At 45.1% G+C, this 24746-nt stretch overlaps 1 protein-coding gene across 2 annotated transcripts in view; it reads left to right on the top strand.

The window, feature by feature from the left end:
• The window catches only part of apaf1 (apoptotic peptidase activating factor 1), a 56460-nt gene that overhangs the window by 20106 nt on the left and 11608 nt on the right, over positions 1-24746 (top strand). Inside the window, exons 18-27 of one of the 2 annotated variants that reach the window (XM_067254097.1) lie at positions 8964-9092; positions 9297-9422; positions 9982-10101; positions 10348-10473; positions 12192-12305; positions 14034-14159; positions 15331-15462; positions 15922-16047; positions 17675-17800; positions 19541-19687. In XM_067254097.1, coding sequence (XP_067110198.1) covers positions 8964-9092; positions 9297-9422; positions 9982-10101; positions 10348-10473; positions 12192-12305; positions 14034-14159; positions 15331-15462; positions 15922-16047; positions 17675-17800; positions 19541-19687 — 1272 coding nt within the window. The remainder of the gene's footprint in view (positions 1-8963; positions 9093-9296; positions 9423-9981; positions 10102-10347; positions 10474-12191; positions 12306-14033; positions 14160-15330; positions 15463-15921; positions 16048-17674; positions 17801-19540; positions 19688-24746) is intronic. The other variant, XM_067254094.1, reaches the window with a different exon arrangement.

Genomic DNA, 24746 nt, shown 5'->3' with positions numbered 1-24746 from the left:
CCACCTGTTTGGGGCTGAGGAGGGTGGGGGAGTTTTGCTCCCTGGAGATGCCGGCCATGATTGTTGTCAAGCCATCCTGAACACGGGTGCAGAGCCTGTCGTTGGTCGGAAGCAAGAAAGAGAATGAGGATGGTACCTGAATCCACAGTCCATTGATGATTTATGCTGAAAAACTTTCTGGAAAAATCCTGATGTGGACAGATTCAGGTCTTACAGGTTGGAAGCTGATGCAGCACGCCGTGCCTTCAGATTCTTGCTGGCCTCGCAGAGCTTGTTGGCTATCTTTAGGATGGTGTTGATCTCAAAGGTCTGAAAGTAAACAAATTAATTATGATGTTATTAAGGAGTCTGGAGACCCATCTGTAGGCCAGTGTACTTTGGTCTGTCTGATTCTTCCTCTGACAGTCTTCTTCCCAGCCAGGCCAGATCACAGCCTTCCTTCAGAGCGCTCCTCCACAGCCTTCACAGAAAACAACACAGTACTGTAGCTTTTCTGTCTTTATAAATCCTTGATGTTTTAATCAGATTGCGTGGTGAGTACTGAGATATATCATGTCTTCGTAGCTTAGTGTAAAGTAGTGTTGGATCATCCTAATGATATAAATTTACCGTGCAGTAAAGGACTTATTAACTTGAATTTTAGATTGTTTGAAAAGCTACATTTGATCAACATTTTGACTTCAACATTTGATAATCAAGAGTTACAACCAGGGGTTAATAGCAGCTGTGTACTGGCTACACAATTACTAAATAGAAGTTGAAGGGTCCCCAACACAGTTGTAATGCTAGGCCATATGTGCCTGCTATATAGAAGTCTTATGAACAAAGATACATTTGTTAAATACAATAGATTGAAACAAATCATAAATAAAAATATAGCTGCAAGCAGCAATGAAGGGGCCAAGCAGCATTCGATATGGAAATTCAGTAGCTAAAGCAGCAAAGCAAAACGTATAAAAAAATATTAGCTTTTTTAAAACCGCATTTTATTTTTTGGCAACGCGGAGTCGCTACCCCGAAACTTTTGATTACCTTCATGGCGTTGCACAAAAGACATATACCGAGTTTTGTAAGGATAAGCCGATGCGTTCGGTAAATAAGTCATTTTGAGACAGCATTCGAAATGGCCGACGTCCAAAATGGCCGACGTGGGAAAGGGTAATATTTTACGACTCGGCGTGCCGCAAAGAATCAGAAGAGTCCGATCTTGTGATTTGGGGTCAAACTGGGGTTTGATCTTGTGATTTGGGGTCAAACATCAGGACTACAACTCCTATGGATTTATTTCCCACTTTTCTGCTTCCAGCAGCAGAATTAGTGGGAATTATAGTCAAAGCCACCCTCGGCTTTGTCCTAGCAGCGAAGCACTGTAGGAGAGGCAAACGAGCCGGTGCTCTGGTGCGACTCCGTCGGCGTGGGGCATGCACAGCGTTACCGGGGATATTTCTCTCCAACGTGCGTTCACTGAGCAACAAACTGGATGAACTTCAGCTACTGGTGTGGAAAAACAGAGACTTTCATTCATCTTCCGTTTTGTGCTTTACGGAGACATGGCTGAGTGAACTGATCCCAGACTCTGCGCTACAGCTAGCAGGTTTCAAACTGCTGAGAGCGGATCGTGACCCTGTGCTCTCTGGCAAAACGAAAGGCGGTGATATTTGTTTTTACATTAACAGTGGCTGGTGTGAAGATGTGACAGTGATTCTGCAGCACTGTTCTCCTGATCTGGAATCATTTTTTATTAACTGTAGATCTTTTTACTTGCCACAAGAGTTTGCATCATTCATTCTGGTTTGCGTCTACATGCCTCCGCAGGCTAGCGTCAACGAGGCTCAACGTGTGTTCGCCAGCCAGATACTGAGTGTGGAGCATGAAAATCCGGATTCCTTGGTTATTGTGCTAGGCGACTTTAACAAAGGCAATCTCACTCAAGAACTCCCAAAATATAGACAATTCATCAAATGCCCTACCAGAGAAGGAAACACCTTGGATCACTGCTACTCTACAATCAGCAAAGCATACCATGCGGTCCCCCGAGCAGCACTGGGTCACTCTGACCACGCCATGGTTCACCTGATTCCTGCATACAGGCAGAAGCTAAAGCGCTGTAAGCCTGCTGTGAGGACATCAAAACAGTGGACCAGTGAAGCTATGGAGGATCTACGGGTGTGCTTGGACTGCACTGACTGGGACATGTTCACGACTGCTACCAATAGTCTGGATGAGCTCACAGAGGCTGTGACATCATACATCAGCTTCTGTGAGGACTGCTGTATACCAACACGCACCAGGGTAAGCTACAACAACGACAAACCCTGGTTTACAGCTAAACTCAGAAGGTTGAGGTCAGAGAAAGAGGCCGCGTTTAGGAGTGGGGACAAAGACAGTTTCAAGGAGTCGAAGAACAGGTTTGGCAAGGCGGTGAGGGAGGCTAAACGACTGTACTCAGAGAGACTAAAACACCAATTCTCTGCAAACGACTCTGCTTCTGAGGGCTCAGGCAGATTACCAACTACAAGCCCAGAGCCCCCCACTCCACTAACGACTCCCGCCTGGCCAACGACCTGAATGAGTTCTACTGCAGATTTGAAAGACAATTGGACAGTCCTGAACTACCCCTTCCCACCCAGGAGGCCTCCCACCTCCCCCCCTCTACAGTGACGACTCTCTCCATTCAGGAGGGTGAAGTTAACAGACTTTTCAAGAGGCAGAATCCCCACAAAGCAGCTGGGCCGGACTCTGTCTCTCCAGCCACCCTCAATCACTGCGCTGACCAGCTGTCTCCGGTGTTTACCTACATCTTTAACACCTCCCTTGAGACATGCCATGTGCCAGCCTGTCTCAAGTCCTCCACCATCATCCCTGTGCCCAAAAAGCCAAGGCCAACAGGACATAATGACTACAGACCTGTCGCCCTGACCTCTGTGGTAATGAAGTCTTTCGAGCGCCTGGTGCTGGCACACCTTAAATCTATCACTGACCCTCTACTGGACCCCCTGCAGTTTGCCTACAGAGCCAACAGGTCTGTGGACGATGCAGTTAACATGGCCCTCCACTTCACCCTACAGCACCTGGACTCCCCAGCATCCTATGCCAGGATCCTGTTTGTGGACTTCAGCTCTGCCTTCAATACCATCATCCCCGCCCTGCTTCAGGACAAGCTCTCCCAGCTGAACGTGCCTGATTCCACCTGCAGGTGGATCACAGACTTCCTGTCTGACAGGAAGCAGTGTGTTAAGCTGGGAACACAAGTCTCTGACTCCCGGTCCATCAGCACCGGATCACCTCAGGGCTGCGTCCTTTCTCCTCTGCTCTTCTCCCTGTACACCAACAGTTGCACCTCCAGTCATCCGTCCGTCAAACTCCTGAAGTTTGCGGACGACACCACCCTTATTGGGCTCATCTCTGGTGGAGACGAGTCTGATTATAGGTGGTAAGCGGCCAACCTGGTGACCTGGTGCAGCCAGAACAACTTAGAGCTCAATGCTCTTAAGACAGTGGAGATGGTTGTGGACTTAAGGAGGAACACAGCCCCACTCACCCCCATCACCCTGTGTGACTCCCCAGTCAACACTGTGGAGTCCTTCGGCTTCCTGGGCACTATCCTCTCCCAGGACCTCAAGTGGGAACTGAACATCAGCTCCCTCATCAAGAAAGCACAACAGAGGATGTACTTCCTTCGGTTCAACCTGCCAAAGACAATGATGGTGCACTTCTACTCAGCCATCATTGAGTCCATCCTCACCTCCTCCATCACCGTCTGGTACGCTGCTGCCACTGCCAAGGACAAGAGCAGACTGCAGTGTATCATCCGCACTGCTGAGAAGGTGAATCTGCCTACCCTCGAGGACCTGCACACCTCGAGGACCCTGAGGCGAGCGAGGAAGATTGTGGCCGACTCCTCCCACCCTGGACACTCCCTGTTTCAGTCACTCCCCTCCGGCAGAAGGCTGCGGTCCATCAGGACCAATACCTCACGCCACAAAAACAGTTTCTTCCCTTCCGCTGTTGGCCTCTTCAACAAGGCCAAGGGACCACACTGACTCTAATGACTTCTTGCTTAAAACACACTGCTTTTTGCACTGCATTACAAAATTGTATCTTGTACATTTGTATTTTTTGTAATATTTGTATTTTTGTATTTTTATATTGTAATTTACGGCAACTTATATTTTATTTTATTGTATATTTAATTCTATTCTAATCTCACTTAGTACTGCTAGTTTATGTACCCTTAGTATAGATAGTCCACATATTTAAATTTTAGGTATATGTTTATTGTATGCACCTTCCTGCCAAAGCAAATTCCTTGTCTGTGCAAACTTTCATGGCGAATAAATCCCATTCTGATTCTGTTCAGAATTTACGATGCAAGAAATCCGACGCGCCCGCTAGATGTAGCAGTGTTATATCTACAAAGCACAATAAATCCGACTCTTCTTGAGTACAAATCCCCTGAGAATGAAACTTTATCGTTACCATTATGATTATACTGCTAGACAGCTACTGTGGCATACCTGGCTTCGCTAAACAGATAATCGGGCATCATGACATGCTTGATGACTGTGGCTGGATTCGATCCTACAACCTTGCGTTTCAAAGGAGCCCATCTTATCCCAGTGAGCTATTCTCACTGCTGGGAAATGCTGAGTTTGGTTCAGTAATTTGAAGGTTGCCAGTTTGATTCCCAGCTGTGCCAAATGACGTTGTGTCCTTGGGCAAGGCACTTCACCCTACTTGCCTTGGGGAGAATGTCCCTGTACTTACTGTAAGTCGCTCTGGATAAGAGCGTCTGCTAAATGACAATGTAAATGGTAAAGAGTGGGGAGGGAGTCAGTTGGCTGAGCGGTGAGGGAGTCGGGCTAGTAATCCGAAGGTTGCCAGTTCGATTCCCGGTCTTGCCAACTGACGTTGTGTCCTTGGGCAAGGCACTTCACCCTACTTGCCTCGGGGGAATGTCCCTGTACTTACTGTAAGTCGCTCTGGATAAGAGCGTCTGCTAAATGACTAAATGTAAATGTAATGATGAACATGAAGTGCAAACTCTGGATTTTACAAAGACATTAGAATGTTTACATCCTATTTACATGGAGATGGAATGTATATCAACATTGTAAAGGTGTGCTCTTTTTGATGCAAAAAGAGCACAGAATTCTAGAATTCTACATTCTGTAGAATTCTAGAATTCTATTACTCCAACTATATCAGTGGCACAAATAGCAGATTTTTTGGGGTTAAGTGCAGGACCTAGTGCAACAGTGCAGGACCTGGTACGCCAGCCAGCGTGTCCACTGCAGCGACACAAATCGCTTGCCTTCCCACAGTGCACCACACTCGGGGGTGTGTCCGACAGATTCCCACAGCCATTTCAGGTAGAGCCAGGTAGGTATCGATCTTGGACTGGGCCCACGGGGCCACGAGGACAGATTAATGCAGAGTTGTAGTTCTATAAAGTCACTGTTGCAGTTTGTATAACATCATGGCAGTGTGCAGACTTGGGTTTACGTACTCGCAATATCAATCAAAATACAACTCAAACTCAAAACCGTTTAATAGACATACATGTTGACATGTGTAAAACCTTTTTATTATATTACTCGAAGTCTCTGCTAATCTGTCAATACGACGAGGGAGTCCCAGCCGGGTTAGCTAGGCTATTTGCCACAGAACGAAGTTACGTAATGTGACGAGACTGAATTTAAAGTACAAAACCTCACCAGGAGCAATGACAACGTCGGCAACCCTACGCCAGGCCTCATTCTTTTTGTCAATGTCTCTGTACAAATGAAGCTTGCGCAAGTTCAGTCAGGCAAGACCGATCTCTGCACTCGGGCTTAATCGTAGTGTACACTACTCACTCCCCCCGCTAAGAACGCCCTACCTTCCCCGGTTCCCTGGTCGGGCGGTCACTAGGGTTCAGGTCGATTAGCGCTCTCGATATCAATTAATGGTGTCACATGATCCGTGCCTTTAAATATGATTCTCTCCCTGTGTAGTTTGTCCATGCTATCAAGTGCGCAACCCTCCACCACCCCGTCGCCGCCCGGTTCCTGTCTCAGTTTTCGGCTCGATTGGTCGTCGGCTGCCGCCACCGCCACCAGTGTCTGGACTCCGTGGGGGATTCTTCTTCGGGCGTTGGGCAGGCGCCCGTTGATCTATAAAATTCCCCGTGGGGTTAAAGCTCCAAACACCATAGTACATGTATTAGTCTGTAATAAACATCTTTCACTCTTCCCAGGTCTCTCCTGATTGAAATACAGAGACGTATGGTACAGGACTGGATATGCAGCCCCACAAGCGATTAGTTTCTCTATCTTGAAACTGAAAGCAAGAAATGTTTACCATGGTTGCTACGTTACGAGAAACAAGAAAACAATCCGATTGGCTAACGCTTGCGAAAATCGCTCCTCATTTGCATAAAGTTGAGAAAATCTCAACTCGAGTCGCGTCGCTACCCACAATGCACCACGCAAGCAATTCCATTGAAAATGAATGGAAAACATGTTGTAGCTCGCATCGCTGCAGTGGACACGGAGGGGGAGTTGATTTATGGTTTCTTAAATTTTAGCACAACTTGACTGGAGAAAATGTACAGTTTCCATCTAAATATAAGCCTATAACTATAGGGACATTGTCAAAATGCACTGTTGAAATCGTCAATATAGGGTAGACAACATAGAGAAGACTTTAAATCAAAATATGTAAAATATGATTGGTCAGTATGTAAATAAGTATTTACGGGGGTGACAGCTTGTTGTAGGGTATAGCGCACAGACATGTTAGCAGCTTTAGCAAGCTCTTCATGAAACAGAAGAGTGAGCAGAACAACCGGACGCCAGCCTTCTTAAATTCTCTTTTTCGGTCTCTTTCTCTCTCTCACACAGTGGCATTTGCTTTCTGGTGTTGAAAGCAGACGTGCCTGTAGGCAGTTGCACCTTAATGCACAGGCTTACCTGGGCTTAAGCCCGGGGCCTCGACCAATCAGGGGCCTACGGTGGCCGACATGTGAAAACGCGCTGCAAATTAAGAAAACACATGCAAATAGACAAAACACAAGCAAATTAAGAAAACATCTTCATGAATTTGACAACACATGTGCAGCATTCAGCAAACGCACTGCAAATACACACAACACAACCAAATACATAAACGCACTGCAAATACATAAACGAGTTGTCAAAACGAAAGCACGCAAACCAAAAACACTGCAAATACATAAACACGTTGCAAAAACGAAAGCACGCAAACCAAAAACGCTGCAAATACCTAAACGCGTTGCAAAAACGAAAGCACGCAAACTAAAAACGCTGCATCCAGTTTTCACAACGGAAGTTGACCAGGAGCGCTAAGTGGAACAGCTTGATTTTCGGCCCCATGGAGCGAAAGAGAGAGAGCATATGAGAAGTTTGGACCAACATCGAAGTAAAGAGGCGACCTAAAAAGGTTAGTATTCATTTTTACATGTGGCCCTCCTCTTTTACAGTTTTTCAAAAGAGCAACTTCGATTTTGGTCCCATTTCCAAAACAAACTTCTCATATGTTCTCTCTCTCTCTCGCTCCGTGGGGCCGAAAATCAAGCTGTTCCATTTAGCGCTCCCCCTAGAGGTCCGGACAACTTCCGTTGTGAAAACTGGATGCAGCGTTTTTGGTTTGCGTGCTTTCGTTTTTGCAAAGCGTTTATGTATTTGCAGCGTGTTTATGTATTTGGTTGTGTTGTGTGTATTTGCAGCGCGTTTGCTGAATGCTGCGCATGTGTTGTCAAATTCATGAAGTTGTTTTCTTAATTTGCTTGTGTTTCGTCTATTTGCATGTGTTTTATTAATTTGCAGCGCGTTTGCACATGTCGGCCACCGTAGGGGCCTCTTAATAATAATAATACAAAATAATAATGATGATAAACGTCCATATTCGCGGAGTCATTATGCTCTACAGTGGCATCTGGTGGTGGATGTGGAGGTGGAGGGAGGCCCCCCCTCCCCCTTATCTAAACAAAATGTAACAAAATGTAACAAAAACTAGAGAGGGTACAATTTCTGGGGAAATTGTAAGGTGTGCTTGCTTGCGTCAGTTGCAGATGGGTCCATTTAATATGAAACAAGCTGAACCCACTTTGAGACAAGCTATTCTAACAACGTTGTCACCGGCAGTATTTTTCAGATGGAATCGCGATCCAAACAGTACCATCTGCTAACTGAAAATATGCCCCCAAACGTGACTTTTTGGTCTCAGTCTAGAGCCCTGCGTGGAGAAGCTTAATTGTGCTACGAGCAGGCTAGCCTAGCTGCTGTTGCTAGCCAAACTACACTGAGGGGATTGTTTGAATGCGCCGGAAATTAAAAAATTTCTTTTGACATAAAGTATAGGCTGTGGTATTGAAGACAGCGATGCACCACACAAGCTTGAGTTTAAATACATTATTTAATGTGACATTACTTACTGTACATGTAGTCTTGAATTGCTTAAATGTATAATGCTGCTAGTACACCATGGCACGATACGATACTTGCTGTGCAACAGCAATGCACGTTGTATCCATGCGTCGTTGCTAACGTGTGCTGACGTTGTGACGTAGGCTAGCACTGAGTTCCCGTCGTTGACACAAGGCACTTTTTGCCACAAAAACTAAATTTCAGCCTAAACCGTGCAACGGAACGTAAATAAAAATACAAGCAACTCAATCGCTACCAAGACGAAACCTTTGACATCGACGTCGTCTTTGTAGTCCAAATATTGACGGATCCTTAGGGGGGCAAACAGAAATTGGTTGTGCGATTAGCGGGCGGGGGGCCTCAAAAAATTAAAAAAAAGGTCCATAGCCCAGGTGCCTCAAGTGCTATTAAGACCCCTGCCTGTAGGGTTTAGATAAATCCTCCAACTAGATGTTTGAGGTGAATGTGTGGTATCCACCTACTTACCTACCGTTCCTCCCATTCTGTCCTACCTCCTTGATTTTCCCCTCCCAGGTGTTTGAGGTGCAGACAGCTGCCATGTTGTTGGAGATCCGGGCCAGTCGTCTGAGCACGGTCCAGTACTGCCACGCCTGTCCCAGCAGCAATCTGGTGGCCATAGCGCTGTCACACTACGCCGTGGAGGTGAGGGACACACACACTCATACACTGGCACCTTCTGTACACTGTGATAGTGGCTGTCATACTCCATGGAGGTAGCCTGTGTCCTAAAGACACAGTTGACACTTTGTTTTGGGCTTCAAAGATCATATCAGACAATTGATGCAAAAAGATAACTGTAATTCTAAGATGCAACCCACCATGAACACTGTGTGTGTGTTCATTCAGCTGTGGGACATTGAAAGTAACAGGAAGATGGCTGACTGTAGTGGTCATCTGAGTTGGGTCCACTGTGTCCAGTTCTCTCCTGAAGGATCTCGACTACTCTCCTGTTCGGATGACCAAACATTCAGGGTAAGAGAGAGAGTGTGTGTGTCCATGCCTTGTGGATTTGTGTGTTTGGGGGGGAAAAAGTGTGTATGGGATATAGAAGTGTGTGAGAGCATGAGAAGGGAATAGAGGGAATGTAGAGGAAGAGAGGATACTTATCTGTCAGTGAGTGTGTGTGTGTGTGTGTCTCACAGTCCATCTGTGGGATCTGCCTCCGTATCTAATGAGCTCTCCTGTGATCGTTTCAAAGCAAACCTTACCAAATGTGTTCCGATCTCATACTTTGATGACTACAAGTCCAACAGTTAACTGAGACTGTGATGACTACAAGTCCCACTATTGACTGACACTGTGATGACTACAACTCTCTCTCTCTCTGTGATTCTCAACTCATTGGTATTCACCAGTTAACCCCTTCTCATACCATTACATAGTACGAGCTATTAACCCTTCTCATACCATTACATTGTACCATCTATTAACTATTCTCATGCAATTACATTGTACCATCTATTAACCCTTCCCATGCCATTACAGTCTACCGGGGTAACACGTCATCTGATCTTTCCCCCCTCCCCTCCAGCTCTGGGAGACCGCCAAGGTGCACACCACCTCGGCCGTGCGCCTGAAGAGGGACTCGGACGTCCTGTTCAGCGACGGTGACATCACCGTAGCAGCCGCCGACAACCTCAACAGACTGCAGGTGCGGCGGGCAGCGGACATCTGTGTATGACATATGCCACGGCGGCAGGCAGATGGTTGTGTGTGTGTGTGTGTGCATGGGTGTCAGAGAAATACACTACAGACAGATGTGCGAGTTCAATATGAAGTTGCTACTGTTTTTAAGTTGTAAAGCAGCTTCCGTTTAATGTTTGTGAGAATAGGAGATGTAATGTATTGTTAACTTGTGTAGAAAAAGTGTGATTACAGGGTTGTGTGTGTGTGTCAGGTGCGGAATGGCCAAACAGGAGTGGTGCTGTTTCAGTCGGAGGAGCAGGAGTCTCGAATTCGCTGTACCTGCTTATGCGTTCAGTCCTCTGCTGTGGCACTGGGGCGAGAGGACGGCAATGTCCAGGTAGGACTGCTCTCACACACACACACACTGACCTCTCCAGAACATCACATTCTGACATGGGGTGATGATGAGGTTAGTAATTAAAAAAGGTGTGTGTGTCTGTGTGGGTGCCCATGTAAAAAGTACAAATAAATCCTCCTTTGCTGGAGGAGGAGTGCACCGGGTCCAGTAATGAGCGGTGACATTTGTGCTGACACCTCCTTTATCTGACCTGTCAGCCGCCTGCCAGCCGGCCTGCCTGCTCCTCTCTCTGAAGAGTGCCTTAATCTCTTTCTCTTCCATTCCTCTATTTCCGCTCAGTCTTTTATTCGTTTTTTTCTGTTTAGTCTACTTCCATTCCTTTCCGTTAAATTTTGTACCACGGTTTTGCCTTCTCCTCCTCAGTTCCCTCTTTTGTCTCACTTACTTTACTTATTTTTTTCCCCCACACTGTCTCCTTTTTCCACCGTTCTAGTCCCCCTAGTGTTTTGTGTGTGTGTGTCTGTGTTTTGTTTTGCCTGTGATTGATAAGATTGATCTATGGTTTGGTAAAGCTTGTCTGGTATGTGTGGTGTATGTATGCATACAGTACATGTCTGCTAGAGGATGTACATTTCCTTAATCGATTGTCATTAAAGTTTTCAAGTTCAAACAGATTGAAAAACATATTTCCCAAACATATTGGCCATAAAGGCTTCAAAATTTGTTTTTGTTGATGTTGAACATGGAGCTAATGAAGAGTTTAGGCGGACAGACAGAGATCCGAATGAATCTTCACAAGCCTGAGCAAAACCCAGACAGACCATGTCAACCCTAATTTAATTAACGGTACCCCACCGCCCTGGAGACAACAGGGAGCTCGTAGATTTGAATTATGCTTCAGTTGACCCCCTCCCCCCTCTGACTTGACCTCCTGTATGAGAGACGAAGAGAAGGATGCAGATGACAGGATGATGGAGGGAGCAAAACGAGTAGAGCTGACAACATAATAGAGTCCAGTAGCGAGGCCGTAACGTTCACTGCTCCATAATAGAGGCTACTGCTGTGTAAATGCAACGTTTGTGTGTGTGTGGACAAGCAGATCTTAATTAAGCGAGTGCCCACTGAACCATTACTTGGGTTATCACACCTTTTAAGCTCTGCACTGTAAATGTAATTATTACAACTCTGGAATTGTGGCTAGCTAAGAATGTTTTATTTTGTATCATACTAACACACATAATTGCCAGTTCAGAACTCTGCACTTTACAACAGAGCGAACCTGTGTAGTATTGGACTGTAGGACTATGGTTTTTGTCATCAACAAGCCCAATCTATGCTATTAATGCAGTCGCTATCTACAAATTGATAAGGGGTTTAGACGATGTACAAATATTTTTTGCAGACACTGCTGCACTGTCATTCCGCTTACCACCACTAGGAGGAGCCCCCCTACTTTGTTCTCTGGTTCCACTGCAGCGTCAGTCTCTTTCACCAATCAGGCGCACTCTGCAATTAAGAGGAAGGGGAGGAAACAGTTTGAGAAAATACAGTGCAGTCACACACAATGTCCTCTTTGTCATTGACTCAAACTGATGTATGCTTTGCATGCTAACCCTTTTCTCCACAGTAATTGCTAATTTGAAAGGCTTTGTTTTCTGGAAGTGAGAAACAACTTGATGTTTTTAAGGGGGGTGGTTAGGGGAAAAGTACCGCAGACAGAGCTGAGTGAGTGTGTTTGTGTGTGTGTGTGCGTGCAGGCAGGGATGACGGCTAGGCAGGTACTGAGGACCATTGGCTGGAGAGCTCTACAGCTGTTGACCCCTCACACGGGACTGCTGCTAGCGCTAGGATTAGAGACAGGCAGGATTCAGGTATGGGAGGGCTTGTGTGTGTGTGTGTATCCATGTTTTATGACCCCTGATTAAATGGGGGAATGTGAATGTAAGCATGTGCGTAAGAAAGTGTGTGTATGTTCATTCCCTCCGGAAGGAAGATCATGGTTTGGGACAGCGCAATAAACTGATCAGACACAACATAACAAAAAAACGCTGTATTAGTCATATGGCATCCCTGCATGTCACAGCATATCTTGGGACACAGTGACGGGCCCTCCTCACCAGGAACGCTGATCTACGACCAGCTCTAAAGGCTTTGCCCTCTCATCCAATCCCCTTTCAGATCCAATTAGTGTCAATTGGATGAAATGTTTACTGCTGTGCATCACAACCCCAGAATTTACACAGGTCTTTATGCTAATTGTAAAAAAAAAAAAAAAAAAAAAAAAAAAAAATACTTTTTAATTTTGGGCAAATTGCCTTAAGCGTTTGCCCATCAACGTCATTCCAGACCTTCAAGACCTCAGGCGCACTAATATAACATTCGCCCAACCCTTTTGAAAGCAGCATTTGAACCACATACAAACGTTGCTGTTTTGTGCAAGTGCCCGAGGCTAGCCTTCTCAGACATTTGAACCTCCTCTCTGGGTTTTAAATATTTAAATAGGAGGTGAATCCAAGATGGGAGGAGAGGCACTGAAACCATAGACAACTGTAGATATTTTTGGGCTAGAGATGCAAAATCAAAACATTTTGGTTCCTTTATTTACTTGTTATATTAATATTATTATGTCAGGTTTTGCCCTAGTTTCTTACTCTAATTACAGGTTTCCTTGTTTCTGAGGTATTCATCTAGTATAGAGGTATTAATAAATGAATATGCTACTGATCTTATCAGTAATAGTTGCATGGCATTTCTAAACTACCAACTGCATCTGTTCTGCTATACAATCAACCCGCACAATATGCAGTAACCCAATTTACTACGGATATATGATCGATATTTCTATTTTATTGAGTTGAGTTGGAGATATTTACCCAAAGTTGTCTCAAGGACTTTTTTAGGACCCCAATATCTGTTCTGCTTTTAAAAGTCAGTTTTAAACCACCGCTGAAGTTTGGCTACAATTCCGTGGACTTCATTAGCATAGGTTCTTGAAGAAGCCCTCCTTCTCCCTTATGAGAATAAAGTGGTGTTTCATGAAACATCAGAGAAGTCTGTCTCTCTGGCTCTGACAGTAATGTCTGGCAAACGCTCAGACAAAGCCGTCGGACCCCATCAACCATCAGACTGCCTGACAGTATCTTGTACATTTGTATTTTTTGTAATATTTGTATTTTTGTATTTTTATATTGTAATTTACGGCAACTTATATTTATATTTATCCCACTTAGTACTGCTAGTTTATGTACCCTTAGTATAGTTAGTCCACATATTTAAATTTTAGGTATATGTTTATTGTATGCACCTTCCTGCCAAAGCAAATTCCTTGTCTGTGCAAACTTTCATGGCGAATAAATCCCTTTCTGATTCTGATTCTGATTCTGATTCTGAGGACAGATCAGTTGCAGTCTGAGCTCAAAGCCCTCACTCTCCTTGTCTTGGAACTGAGAGAGCAGAAATTTGACCGGCCCTAGTCAGGGCACTGGGACCATGCATTTCACATTCAAAGTTCTATCTACTCTGCATGCCACTCTTTTGAGCACTATACAAAACGTGTCATTTCCAGAATTTGACCCCCTCCGCTTCCCCTGCCACCCCAGGTGTTGGAGCTTCCATCGGGCACCCTCTTGGCCAGTCTGCCAGGCCACACCAAGACCGTGCTGCACTGCCAGTTCTCCCAGGACGGAAAAACGCTCATCTCCTCCTCCGAGGACGGCACCATACGGGTACAGGCCTCGTTCTCTCTTTCTTTCTCTTCCTTCCTTTCTGTTGTCGCTCACTCACTCGACATACACGTATGTTGTCTTTTGGTCCATCTATTACAACATGATCCCTCCGTTTTCACACTGGCTCATACATGTACGCCAGGGTTAATCGTTCCTCTTGTTATGCCTCCTACATGTTGACATTCTTGTCGATTTAGATGTTGTACCTCTCCTCTCCTAATATTGAGTAAAAGTCATATGCCGAGTCATTCGTCAACGTGCTGGCGCCTACTCCAACCCGTCTACCTGTCTGCCCTACCTGCCCTGCCTGCTACATCCTCTCCTGCATTATTATACTGCTTGGTTTCAGAATCCCTTCCTCCTTCCCCCCACCTTTTTATATTCTTCCCCTTCCTCCCTCCATTCCTCCCTCTTCTCTCAGCCTCTTTATGTCTCCTCACCGCTGGTCGTCTTCTCATTTCGACTTCCTCCTTTCCAAGCAGTAGCTTTTACAGTGTGTGCTTGTGTGTAATGCGCATGCACAATGTTTTCAGACCGTTCCGCTCTGTCACCTCCCCCAGTCCTCCACTGTTCCACCCAGCTGCACATCTCCCTCTCCTCTCATCTTTTCCTCCTCTCATCCTCCTCCTCCTCGTGTCCTCTCTTCATCTGTCCTTCCCCGACAGCCTCTCCACTGCTACACCTCACTGCATATCAGAACGCACAGCCTCATCCAGCATGCGTACTAGTACTGCCTACTTCATTACTATTCATGGACAGTCTACTGTTTATTCATGAGGTATTCACTGTTTGACACATGCTGGCCAGTGAAAGGAAAGACTTGGAGGAGAAAAGCGCTGAGCAAAGTTGAACGTGAAGCGCTGTATTGGCATAATTGCTAGGTTGTAATAGATGCTAAACTTTAAAAACGGGGAAAGAGTGGGAAGAAATGTTGTTATTGAGTGAAGAAATGTATATTCACTAACCTCATTACTATATAGTGAAAAGATTATTGTGTTATGTTGTTTAACAGTTCCTTCAAATCCCTGTTTAGACATATCCATCACATCACACATATATTAACAAATTTGCCAATAAACATAAGAGCAATGTAATGCAACTTAACTTTTTTATGTGATTCTACTTTACCTGCAAGTGTCGTATAGAGTCTGAACTGCTGTCGCTCCTGCAGGTGTGGCTATGGAAGACAGGCGAGTATAAGGTACTGCAGGGCCACAAGGAACAGGTGAGGCACTTTGCCCTCCTCCCCACACCACTCTCGGCAACACAAGTCCTGTCCTGGTCCTACGACGGCACTGTGAAGGTAATACACATACACACACACAGTCACTGCACACACACACACACACACACGAGAGAGAAGGCAGGATGGTAACAGCGGGAGTCCAAACATGAGGAATAAAATGATTCCATCAGAGTAGGTCAATATCGACATGTTGTTCTTACATCTGTTTTCTATTTTAGACTCTCCTTAGAAGATGCCATCTGTGGTGTGTGTGTGTGTGAAAGAGAGATAGGATGCATTTGGCGGTGATTTTTTGAGTGTAAAAGAATGTGACAGGATTCTAAGCAGCACCACGCAAACACACTCTCCCACCCTCTCTCCCTCCCCCTCTCTCTCTTTCTCTTTCTCTCTCGCTCTCCCTCCCCCTCTCTCCTTCCCTCTCCTCTCTCTCTCTCTCTCCCTCTTTCTGTCCCCCTCTCTCCTTCCCTCTCCTCTTTCTCCTTCTCTCTCTCCTTTTCTGTCCTCTCTCTCGCTCAGGTGTGGGACATTGAAACAGGTGAGCAGCTGCATGACATTGTGTGCCACGGGGGCGCCGTCCTAGCCTGCGACGTGTCCCAAGACGGACGCCTTTTTGTCACTACCTCCGCCGACAAGACCGCCAAGGTAACGCATCGCCTTCCCCTTTGGCCATATCTCCATTACCTCTCTAAGCAGGGGGGGGGGGGTGTGAGGTCATCGCTCATCAGAGTAGGAAGACCAACGCATATGGTCAGGCTGGTCGAAGCGCCCACACACCCACCTCTCCGCAGCGGTCATTAAGTCTGTCTGTGGACGGTGGGGTTGCTGGGCTGGTTATGCTGCTGCCCCCTTCCCACTGTGGTCTTGACTTTGGTTGACTTTTCCTGGCTCAGTGGGTACAGGCCTCTCCCCGCGGCTGCTGCTTAGAGTTGGAGCCAGGTCGGACATTCACGCCAACCGTAGGAACTGTAGACCCAGCCAGGGTGCCATTTCTTTAAGTATTATTTGGGCATTGCCAGTGGGGTGCGAGTCATTTTGGAGACCACTGTATATAAACACTTAAATAAATTATTCCTTCGAAATTATTACATCTGTCATACAGGATGTCTATGCAAGCTATGTAAATGTAGAACAGGAGAAATCTCCAAAATTACTAAGAATGAATCGAGATTTAACCACTGACTGCTGATCTACAGCCACGGTCACTCCTATGGTCAGCTGGTCACTAAAGCTAAATTGGATTTGAATGGTGTTAGCAAAGACTGTGTCTATTAGATGTGGTGTGTGTGTGCATTTAAATGTGTGTGTGCGTGTAATTACCGTATTTTACGGAAAATAAGCCACATCATGTATAAGCCTCACCCCCCCAGAATGAGGACTTTGAGTTTGTAAATCGGAGTACAAGCCGCACTGGAATATAAGCTGCTCTTTCACTTTCATTACGAATCATTCCTCTTTAAAGTAATAAGCCCCCGTTCAAGTGTTGAGAATTTAATTAGCTGCACAGGCTGTAGAGATCCTGAGACGAAGCCACTTTTTTGTTCTAAAACCGGACTATAAGCCATTTTGAAATATAAGCCGCACAAGCACAAGAAAACTGTAAAATCGAAGTTCAAGCCGCGGCTTATTTTCCGTAAATTACGGTAAATGTGTGCATGTTCGTTCATTTAAACGTGTGTAGTAATTGAGCAGCTACTGTCCTCATTACACCCAGATTTTCTTTGTTTACCAGACCGGTATGCTTTGATTTGAGCTTGGGGCTTCGACACCCTGGTAATCATGTCCTTGGGCCATGGTTTACACTGTCTACATACTCTTTCTCTCTTTTACTCCCTCTCTCTCTACCTTTTTTCTGTCTATCTTGATCGAAAGCACACCATTTCTGGCCAGCAGTGAAACAAAGGCCATACCCAAATCTGAGCATCTTTGTCCAGTATAATAGATCACGTTTATTTTGTCTGTCCTCTCTCTTTCTCCTTCGCTTCCCCCCCCCCCCCCCCCTGTCTCTCATCGTCCCTTCCTCCCTCGCAAACTTCAGATGAATGTGAGACATTGTGTCCGCTCCAGACATAGTCAATCGTCTGAATCCACGTTTTATAAGTGGATATAATAAACCCCCACCAAGGGAGAAAGCAAACTAACATGGCATGTCTTGTCCATCAAATAGTTATCTGAAGGATAAACTACATGTTCTTCCAATCTTCTAATGTTGTGTCTTTAATGACCGCATTGATCTTCTAACCCCACACCCCCTCCTTCTCCCCCCCCCCAGGTGTGGAGCTGTGCATCGTGGGATTGCATGCACCTGCTGACTGGCCACCAGGACTGCGTCCGCAGCTGCCGGTTCTCCTGGGACTGCCGGCGCCTCGCCACGGGAGACGATGACGGAGAGATACGGGTGGGTACGGACAGGGGGACCGAAACGGGGAGGAGGAAGAGACTAGAGGAATGAGGGATGCAAGTCAAGGGAGGCAAATGGAAAAAGAGGATGCTGACAGGGGGGAAGGGCAGTGCAAAGAGAGAGAGAATGAGGGAGGGGAAATAAAATAAGAGTGAGAAAAATAGAAGTTTGCGAGAAGTTCGGATGAAAGGAAGAGGTAATGACAGCAGAGGGAGGGGTGGAGAACTTGGAACAGGTGTGCAGGATCATGGGGGGGGATGAGTGAAAGGAGGAGGAGTGTGATAGTGGGAGGTGGAAGAAGAGGAAGTTTGAGTCAGTGCAGCAGATTGCATCCCCTAGGCTCTGGCATCTACACAGTTCCATTAAATCAAGAGAATGTGGGAAGGAGAGAGAAAGAAATTAGGGGATAAAAAAAAAAAAAAAGTAGTAAAGGCTGTAAAATAACCTGACAAGCAGAGACAAGAATAAAATACTAATGGAAAGAAACCCGGATAATAGGTGAGAGAAAGAGATCCCTAGTGGGTCCCCTGTTCACTCTGTACTTCAGTGAACCTTGCTTGTGGGTGGTAAAATATACTCACGGTTGTATAGGGAGTCACAGAGGCTCTCATTAGATTTCCTGATCCAGGAGACCCATTGGTCCCATGGTCTGACTACAGAATAACATTCCCGTTATAAGCCATACATGGTATTGAAGTGTTTTTTTCTTTTTTAAATATACTTTTAAGCGTTCCTTTTCATTACAATGAAATTGTCAGCAGAATGGTTGCCATGTGCTGAAATGCCTTACAACACAGGCTTGAGCTAGAACAATCTAACATAAAAAAAACTAAAAACCCCCAGCTAAATTCGAAGACGTTCGTTTTGACCTATGCTTCATAACGAGACAGAAGGCTCTGGTCAAGTTAGTCATTCAATGTAATAGCGGCCTCCATTAATGAGTGGATGGGTCTATGACTCAATGATGGCCTGATGTTAGCCCCCTGGTGGTCCCCTGGCTGAACTACTCCATTATTCAGAAGGGGTTTTCATTACCAGATCAAATAACATGAACCTGAATTTAAAAAAGAATCCCTCTTGTTTCTATAGCAACACACATGAGTCACTGACAATGAATTACGTAAGCCATACGGTAAATATAGCATGTTGTTTGCCACATTTTAAATGGATATGTAAAGCCTACAGTAGCATAAAGGTTGTAAGCTTAAAGTGGCACTAAACATAAGAAATGTCACAGTTTTTGGTGGGTTGCTGATTTATAATTTATATATTTTTTTTTTTTATCCCCTATTCAAATATTTCCAAATCACTAAGTAGTCAAAGACTGACATGGTCACAAATGACTCCAAGCTCATAAACAAACCTGCTCTAGGTAAATGTTTGGATCTGTGGATTGTACTTACAAACCCCCACTGTGGTAAAATATTCTCATCCACCAGAATGAAGGAATCAATGAATAAAAGTGTATATAGGCTGCTGTACATGTGTTGAAGTCACTTAAACCAGAACAATACATCAATAATATCAAGTCATATCCTCACACTGGTTTTAACCAATACATCAAATTGAGGCACCTAATATGATTGGGATTCCGGTTTAGATGAATTCTTCTCAGCGGAAAATGGTTTGGCTTCACCCGTGTTAGTCGTGTGTTTCCTTTGTGTGGTTTGGCTTCACCTGTGTGTTAGTCGTGTGTTTCCTTTGTGTGGTTTGACCGTTGCCCGTGTCACCTCACAGCTATGGAACTTGATGAACGGCTCCTTGCTAAAGATCTGTTCCGCCGTCAACAAGGACGCCATGGACTCTCTCCACGGAGGCTGGGTGACTGACCTGCACTTCTCCCCTGACAACGCTGTGTTGGTGTCCACAGGGGGGTACATTAAGGTAAAGAAGACAACTAAGTAAACACGCATGCTTGTTTACATGCATCTACTGCCCGCCACCAACATGACAGAAGAAGCTCACACATAAGCTCACAAAAATAAACTCTGGTTTTCTTAATTATATCCATAAACCAGTTCAAAGTGTGTGTGTGTGTGTGTGCATGTGAGCATGTTTATGATATGCAATAATAAGACCATTGCGGGAGGTGATTGGATTGCAGAGTGTGTGTGTATGCTAGCTGCTCTCCTCTCTGATTACCTCTGGTTTTACCAGAGGCAGGGTCACCGAGGGGTCGGGCTGAGCCTGCGTCTGATTGGCTGCTTAACCACGGATGATGATGTAATCCACAAGGGAACAGGGTTTGCTGATCGATTATGCTTTATATCTCAGATTGCTCCCATTAGTGTGTGTGTGTGCGCATGCGCATGCTCTGGAGAGTAAGGAGATTGTACTGTGCAAGGCAACAGTAAAATGGATTTCCCAAAATGACTACATTTTGGTTGACGTCAGACACCCAGCAACATTTTCTAATTTCTCATTAACAGAGAACCTTAACTCATCATGGCTATAGTGAGGTCCTGTAATGCGGCGTGCTGTCCCAATTAGCAAATTCAATGGACACTAATATAGCACTTATCAACAATTTCTATCATTACCTCGTAATGACTTGTCCTTATTCAGTGACAGATTACATTCATCATTCCATCACCCCATTCTTCCGTCCTTCCTCTCCTCCCCCCTTCCTCCTTTTCCCCGAGGCGTCCTGATCTGATAGATGTGTAGTTGTGAGAGGAGCGGTGATTGATTATTATGCCTGTTGCGTCGAAAGGGAGAATCCCCTTTAATGAGCATTGATTGATGAATTGTCCTGTCCCATGAAATGAGGGGCTAGTCTGTCAATCACTCTAATTGTCCTGACAGTGTTTATTCTAAGTAAATGACAGGGAGGGAGAAGATTACATTTCGTCTGCTCGCAGGTGGGTCATATTTAGTGAAAGTGAGTGACTGCTTTCCTGTGAGAAGTTAAAAGAATGCTGTCCTGAAACATTATCGCTACTAATGAGATGGTAGCAAACTTATTCAGATGACCTGTCTCTGAATCTGGCCTCTTTTACCTGGAAGCTCTATCATGAGATCTTAGAGATTCGTAAGTGGTTCAATGAGGAGCAGGAATCACGTTGAGAAGCTAGCTGGGGTCCCACTGTTCTAACCACCTAAGCGGTTCTGCAGAATCCACCAGCCAAGGGGGTCTGTCTGTTTTTTCCAAAAAGCTTAACTTGGGGCTCTCTAGTAGCTCACTGGGTAGGGCTCGTACCATACGGCCTGAGGCCCACATGCAGCGGCCCGGGTTTGATTCCAGCTAAGGCCATTTCTGCATGTCTTCCCCTCTCTCTCTCCAATACATTTCCTGTCTATCTCTAAAGGCCGAATTATACTTCTCCGACTCCGTTACGGACGGACGGACGGAGTCGGACGGATTGGTTGAATTTATAGTACTCCGAAGGCTGTGGGTGCTGAAAACACTTCACTGCCAGAAGAGTAGGTGGCGCTGCACTGCGATGCTAGCTAGGTTATCGAAAAGTCGGAGCAAATTTACAAATTAGCATTTTCATCAATAAAATAAGCACATTTTCAGCAACTACACTGCCCATTTCTCGTCACATTTTAATTCAGATGCTGATTTACATGTACTGTTTAGCTGAAATATGAATTGTAAACATACAGCAATGGCGGTCAAAGGATTCTGTTCCATCTTGTTGGTCACGGCAACCCCGCCCCTGACGCAAGCGGTTCTTAATACGGACCAATCACAGCCAAGGGGGAATCCGTAAAATGACGGACAGATAGACGGATAGTCAGGAAAATCAGGAGGTGCACGTAGAGCTCTCCGAGGGGCTCGGAGAGGGCACGGAGAGGGAGTTCCTCGTCGGAGAGGGCGTTCCCTGTGTCCGTCTCCGTAAAAACGGAGAAGTATAAATCGGCCTTAACTGTCTCTGTCCAAAAAAGCAATAAAAGACCCAAAGGATATCAGAACAAATACCTCCAAACTCATTGGGCTTCAGCAAACAAGACAGGGATGGTTTTTCAAAAATGGAAAATTCTTGGCTGGCTGAGTCGATGAAGAGGTCCATGTCATATTACGTGTGCTTTTTACATGCTGGAAATGAAATCGAAGCCTCAAACCCCTATAACAAGCAAGACTGAAAGACAGCTGCAGTCAAGAAAAGTTGGTGAAGATGCAAAGGGGAAGGAATACATAAAATTACGAAGCATTGCGTTTCTAAGTAATCCATAATTACTTGGTATAAAATACTACGCCACTCAATGACCCTGCGCCCTGAAATTGGGGAATCATCTGGAAGATTTAAGATGAAATACTGAAATTAAAGATGAAAGAACTTATTGTCACTGTATCTTTTCCAACGGGCATTGTATTCATCATATCCTCTCCTCTGGTGTTGGAGGACAAAATGATAATAATATATTTAAGGATTTGGGGAGCTGCAGCTGTTAAGTGTGAGAGATGGTAGACATGGAGGATGTGTGTGGAGCAAGCCACAGCAAGACAGACACAGACATTCTCATGTCTGCTGAGTGAACAAGATGTGATGTAATAAACAGACTGATGCAGTGTGAGATGATCACCACACTCTGATATCTGTCAGTACTTATTTGTGTCAGCATTCCCAAAGTCGGCTTTTTATCTCAACACTCAAAGTACAATATCTCCCTTGCTGCTATCTTTTTCTTTCTCTTTGCTTCTCTCTCTGTACTATTCACCACCTCTTTTTATTGTAGATTTTTTTGCTTGGTCCTGTCAATCTCTCTAATCCTCATCTCCTCAACATCCCTAGGCAGACCTTCTCCTCTCTCCCTATTGGCTACCTTCAACCTGGTATCACACCACCTCCATAATGCGCCAAATGCTCCCTCTCTTTCTGTCTCTCTCTCTCCCTCCTTTCCCTTATCTGAGTAGCCCACCACAGTCCACCTGGGTATGCTCATGGCCAGTGTCAGTCTTTAATTGTAACAGCCTGCCCTGCTGTGTAGAGCGAGTGACCCTGCAGCCTGCTGGGGAAAGAGGGAGATACTGTATGTCTATCTGGTGTGTGCATGTGTGGTTGGGTTTTACGACGTGTATTTGTTATTTCCCACCTACAATGGTGAAGATCTCGAAAACCTAATTAGTCAGCAAAATACTGTCAAATCCAGTTGTAAAATGACAGCAAAACATAGCCCTGGTGTCTCCAATTTGGATATTTTAATGCTTCACGTACAAATGATAGAGCATAGATAGTAGACAATTGTATCTTATCCCTCTAATGCTGTCATCTTGACAATGTCATGTCAACACCCTTAATACTGGGATACAGCGTCCACTCAGTATTGATTTTGGGACAATTAGGTATTTTGTTTTACAGTTAAAATATATATATATTTTTATATACAGGATATATATATATATTTTTTATTTTAATTACAGTTAATTTCGGTATACTGAGCTGATAATGTGTTATTGAGTACAGACATGTCTTGTTGCATTGTATCACGCTTTTCAACAGAGGGTCTTTAACCAAGGGAGTTGATGAGAGAGGAGACAAATATTTGCAGCACAAAGCACTACTTTTTGTTGAGTAATTTTTTTGCCACTTTGTGTGTGTGCGGTGTACGTGCGTCTTGTCAGCTAGTGATAAAGTGGTGTGGGCCATCTCTCTGAGTGAGGTTGTAAAATCCCACCCTGACCCCCATCAGTCCTGCTCCCCGCCAGGTGATTCCTCGCACACTTCTCTGTCTCACACCTGTGAGAGAGCTCCGAGGTGGAGCAATATATCACAAACACAAACACACACCCTCGCCTCATTCTCCTACACACAGACTTTACAGTAAACACTCACAGTATGAAACACAATGCATACTGTACATACTGTTCAAACACAGTGAGCACCACACACGCAATGCATACACACACGCGTGCACACGCACGTGCAAATAAGTGTTGGATGCCGGAAAGACAATCCTGTCATGAAGCCATGAACAAAATAGAGTTAGGAGGTGTGAAAAAGCTCATCCTTTAACACACATTACAGACATACACAAACACACACCAGGTGGCCCAGAATAATTTACACCTAGTCCTCATACCTATCTTCAATATCCTCCCTCTCATCTCTTACCCACCTCCACAGTCTCCCAGTCTTTCCCTCTCCATTCACTGGGAGCCAGTTGTAGAATCAGGGGTTGGTCCAACTGGGTTTTTTTGGCTCCCATTTAAAGCCGGTAAAGTGGGAATCGAAAACGCGATTGGTACATCATTATGCATAATTTTTGCATACTGGATTGTAATCGCTAGATTTCCCGGTCCATGGGGGCCCATTTTCTTTCGAGTTCACAGTGAGTGAATGGAGTGAAGCACTATCCTTATTTAACCTTAATGAATGTCCCTCTCTTACAGTCTTTGCTATTATTCTTGCTGTCGATCAAAGCTAGCACTGATGTCATTTCTTCCAGGGGGATGTTATATTCCTTTTGTTTCGGTAAAGCCCTGATTGGCTGTTATTGAAGCTGGGTGATGTAAGACACGACACACACACACACACTCAATACAGGCAGACACGGACCGTAGGCTACTCTCAAAAACAGGCGAGATGTGTAGGTGAGATGCACGGACACACAAACACAGGCAGAAGGTTGTCATGGATGGATTGGAGTGTTTTAGATGAAGGCTTTTCTCCGTCACTGCTGTTGGCAGACTTAACATATCAACCCGCCGCTGTGTTTCTGCACCATGGTTGACGGAGTTCAGAGTGACACACACCCTTATCTCACCTCCGCACACTCACGCCACCGTTGTTCTCCTCCCCCTCTCCCATGAGACACACACACAGTCTATGACATTTTGTATGAGATGCTGAACCGCAATCGATCATCGTAATTTTTTTTTTTTTTTATAGCCCAGCAGAACTCTGCTATCTCTTGTCCCATCCCATACACCCAAATACTTTTACCTCTCTGTTTTTACACTCAACATAAAGTCAGCAAAATGTGTTCTCGTTGGGGG

Source organism: Osmerus mordax, chromosome 17 (genome assembly GCF_038355195.1).
Source record: "Osmerus mordax isolate fOsmMor3 chromosome 17, fOsmMor3.pri, whole genome shotgun sequence".
NCBI lineage: Eukaryota > Metazoa > Chordata > Actinopteri > Osmeriformes > Osmeridae > Osmerus > Osmerus mordax.
Note: the sequence above shows the minus strand (reverse complement) of the source record. Positions and strands in the feature narration are given on the sequence as shown.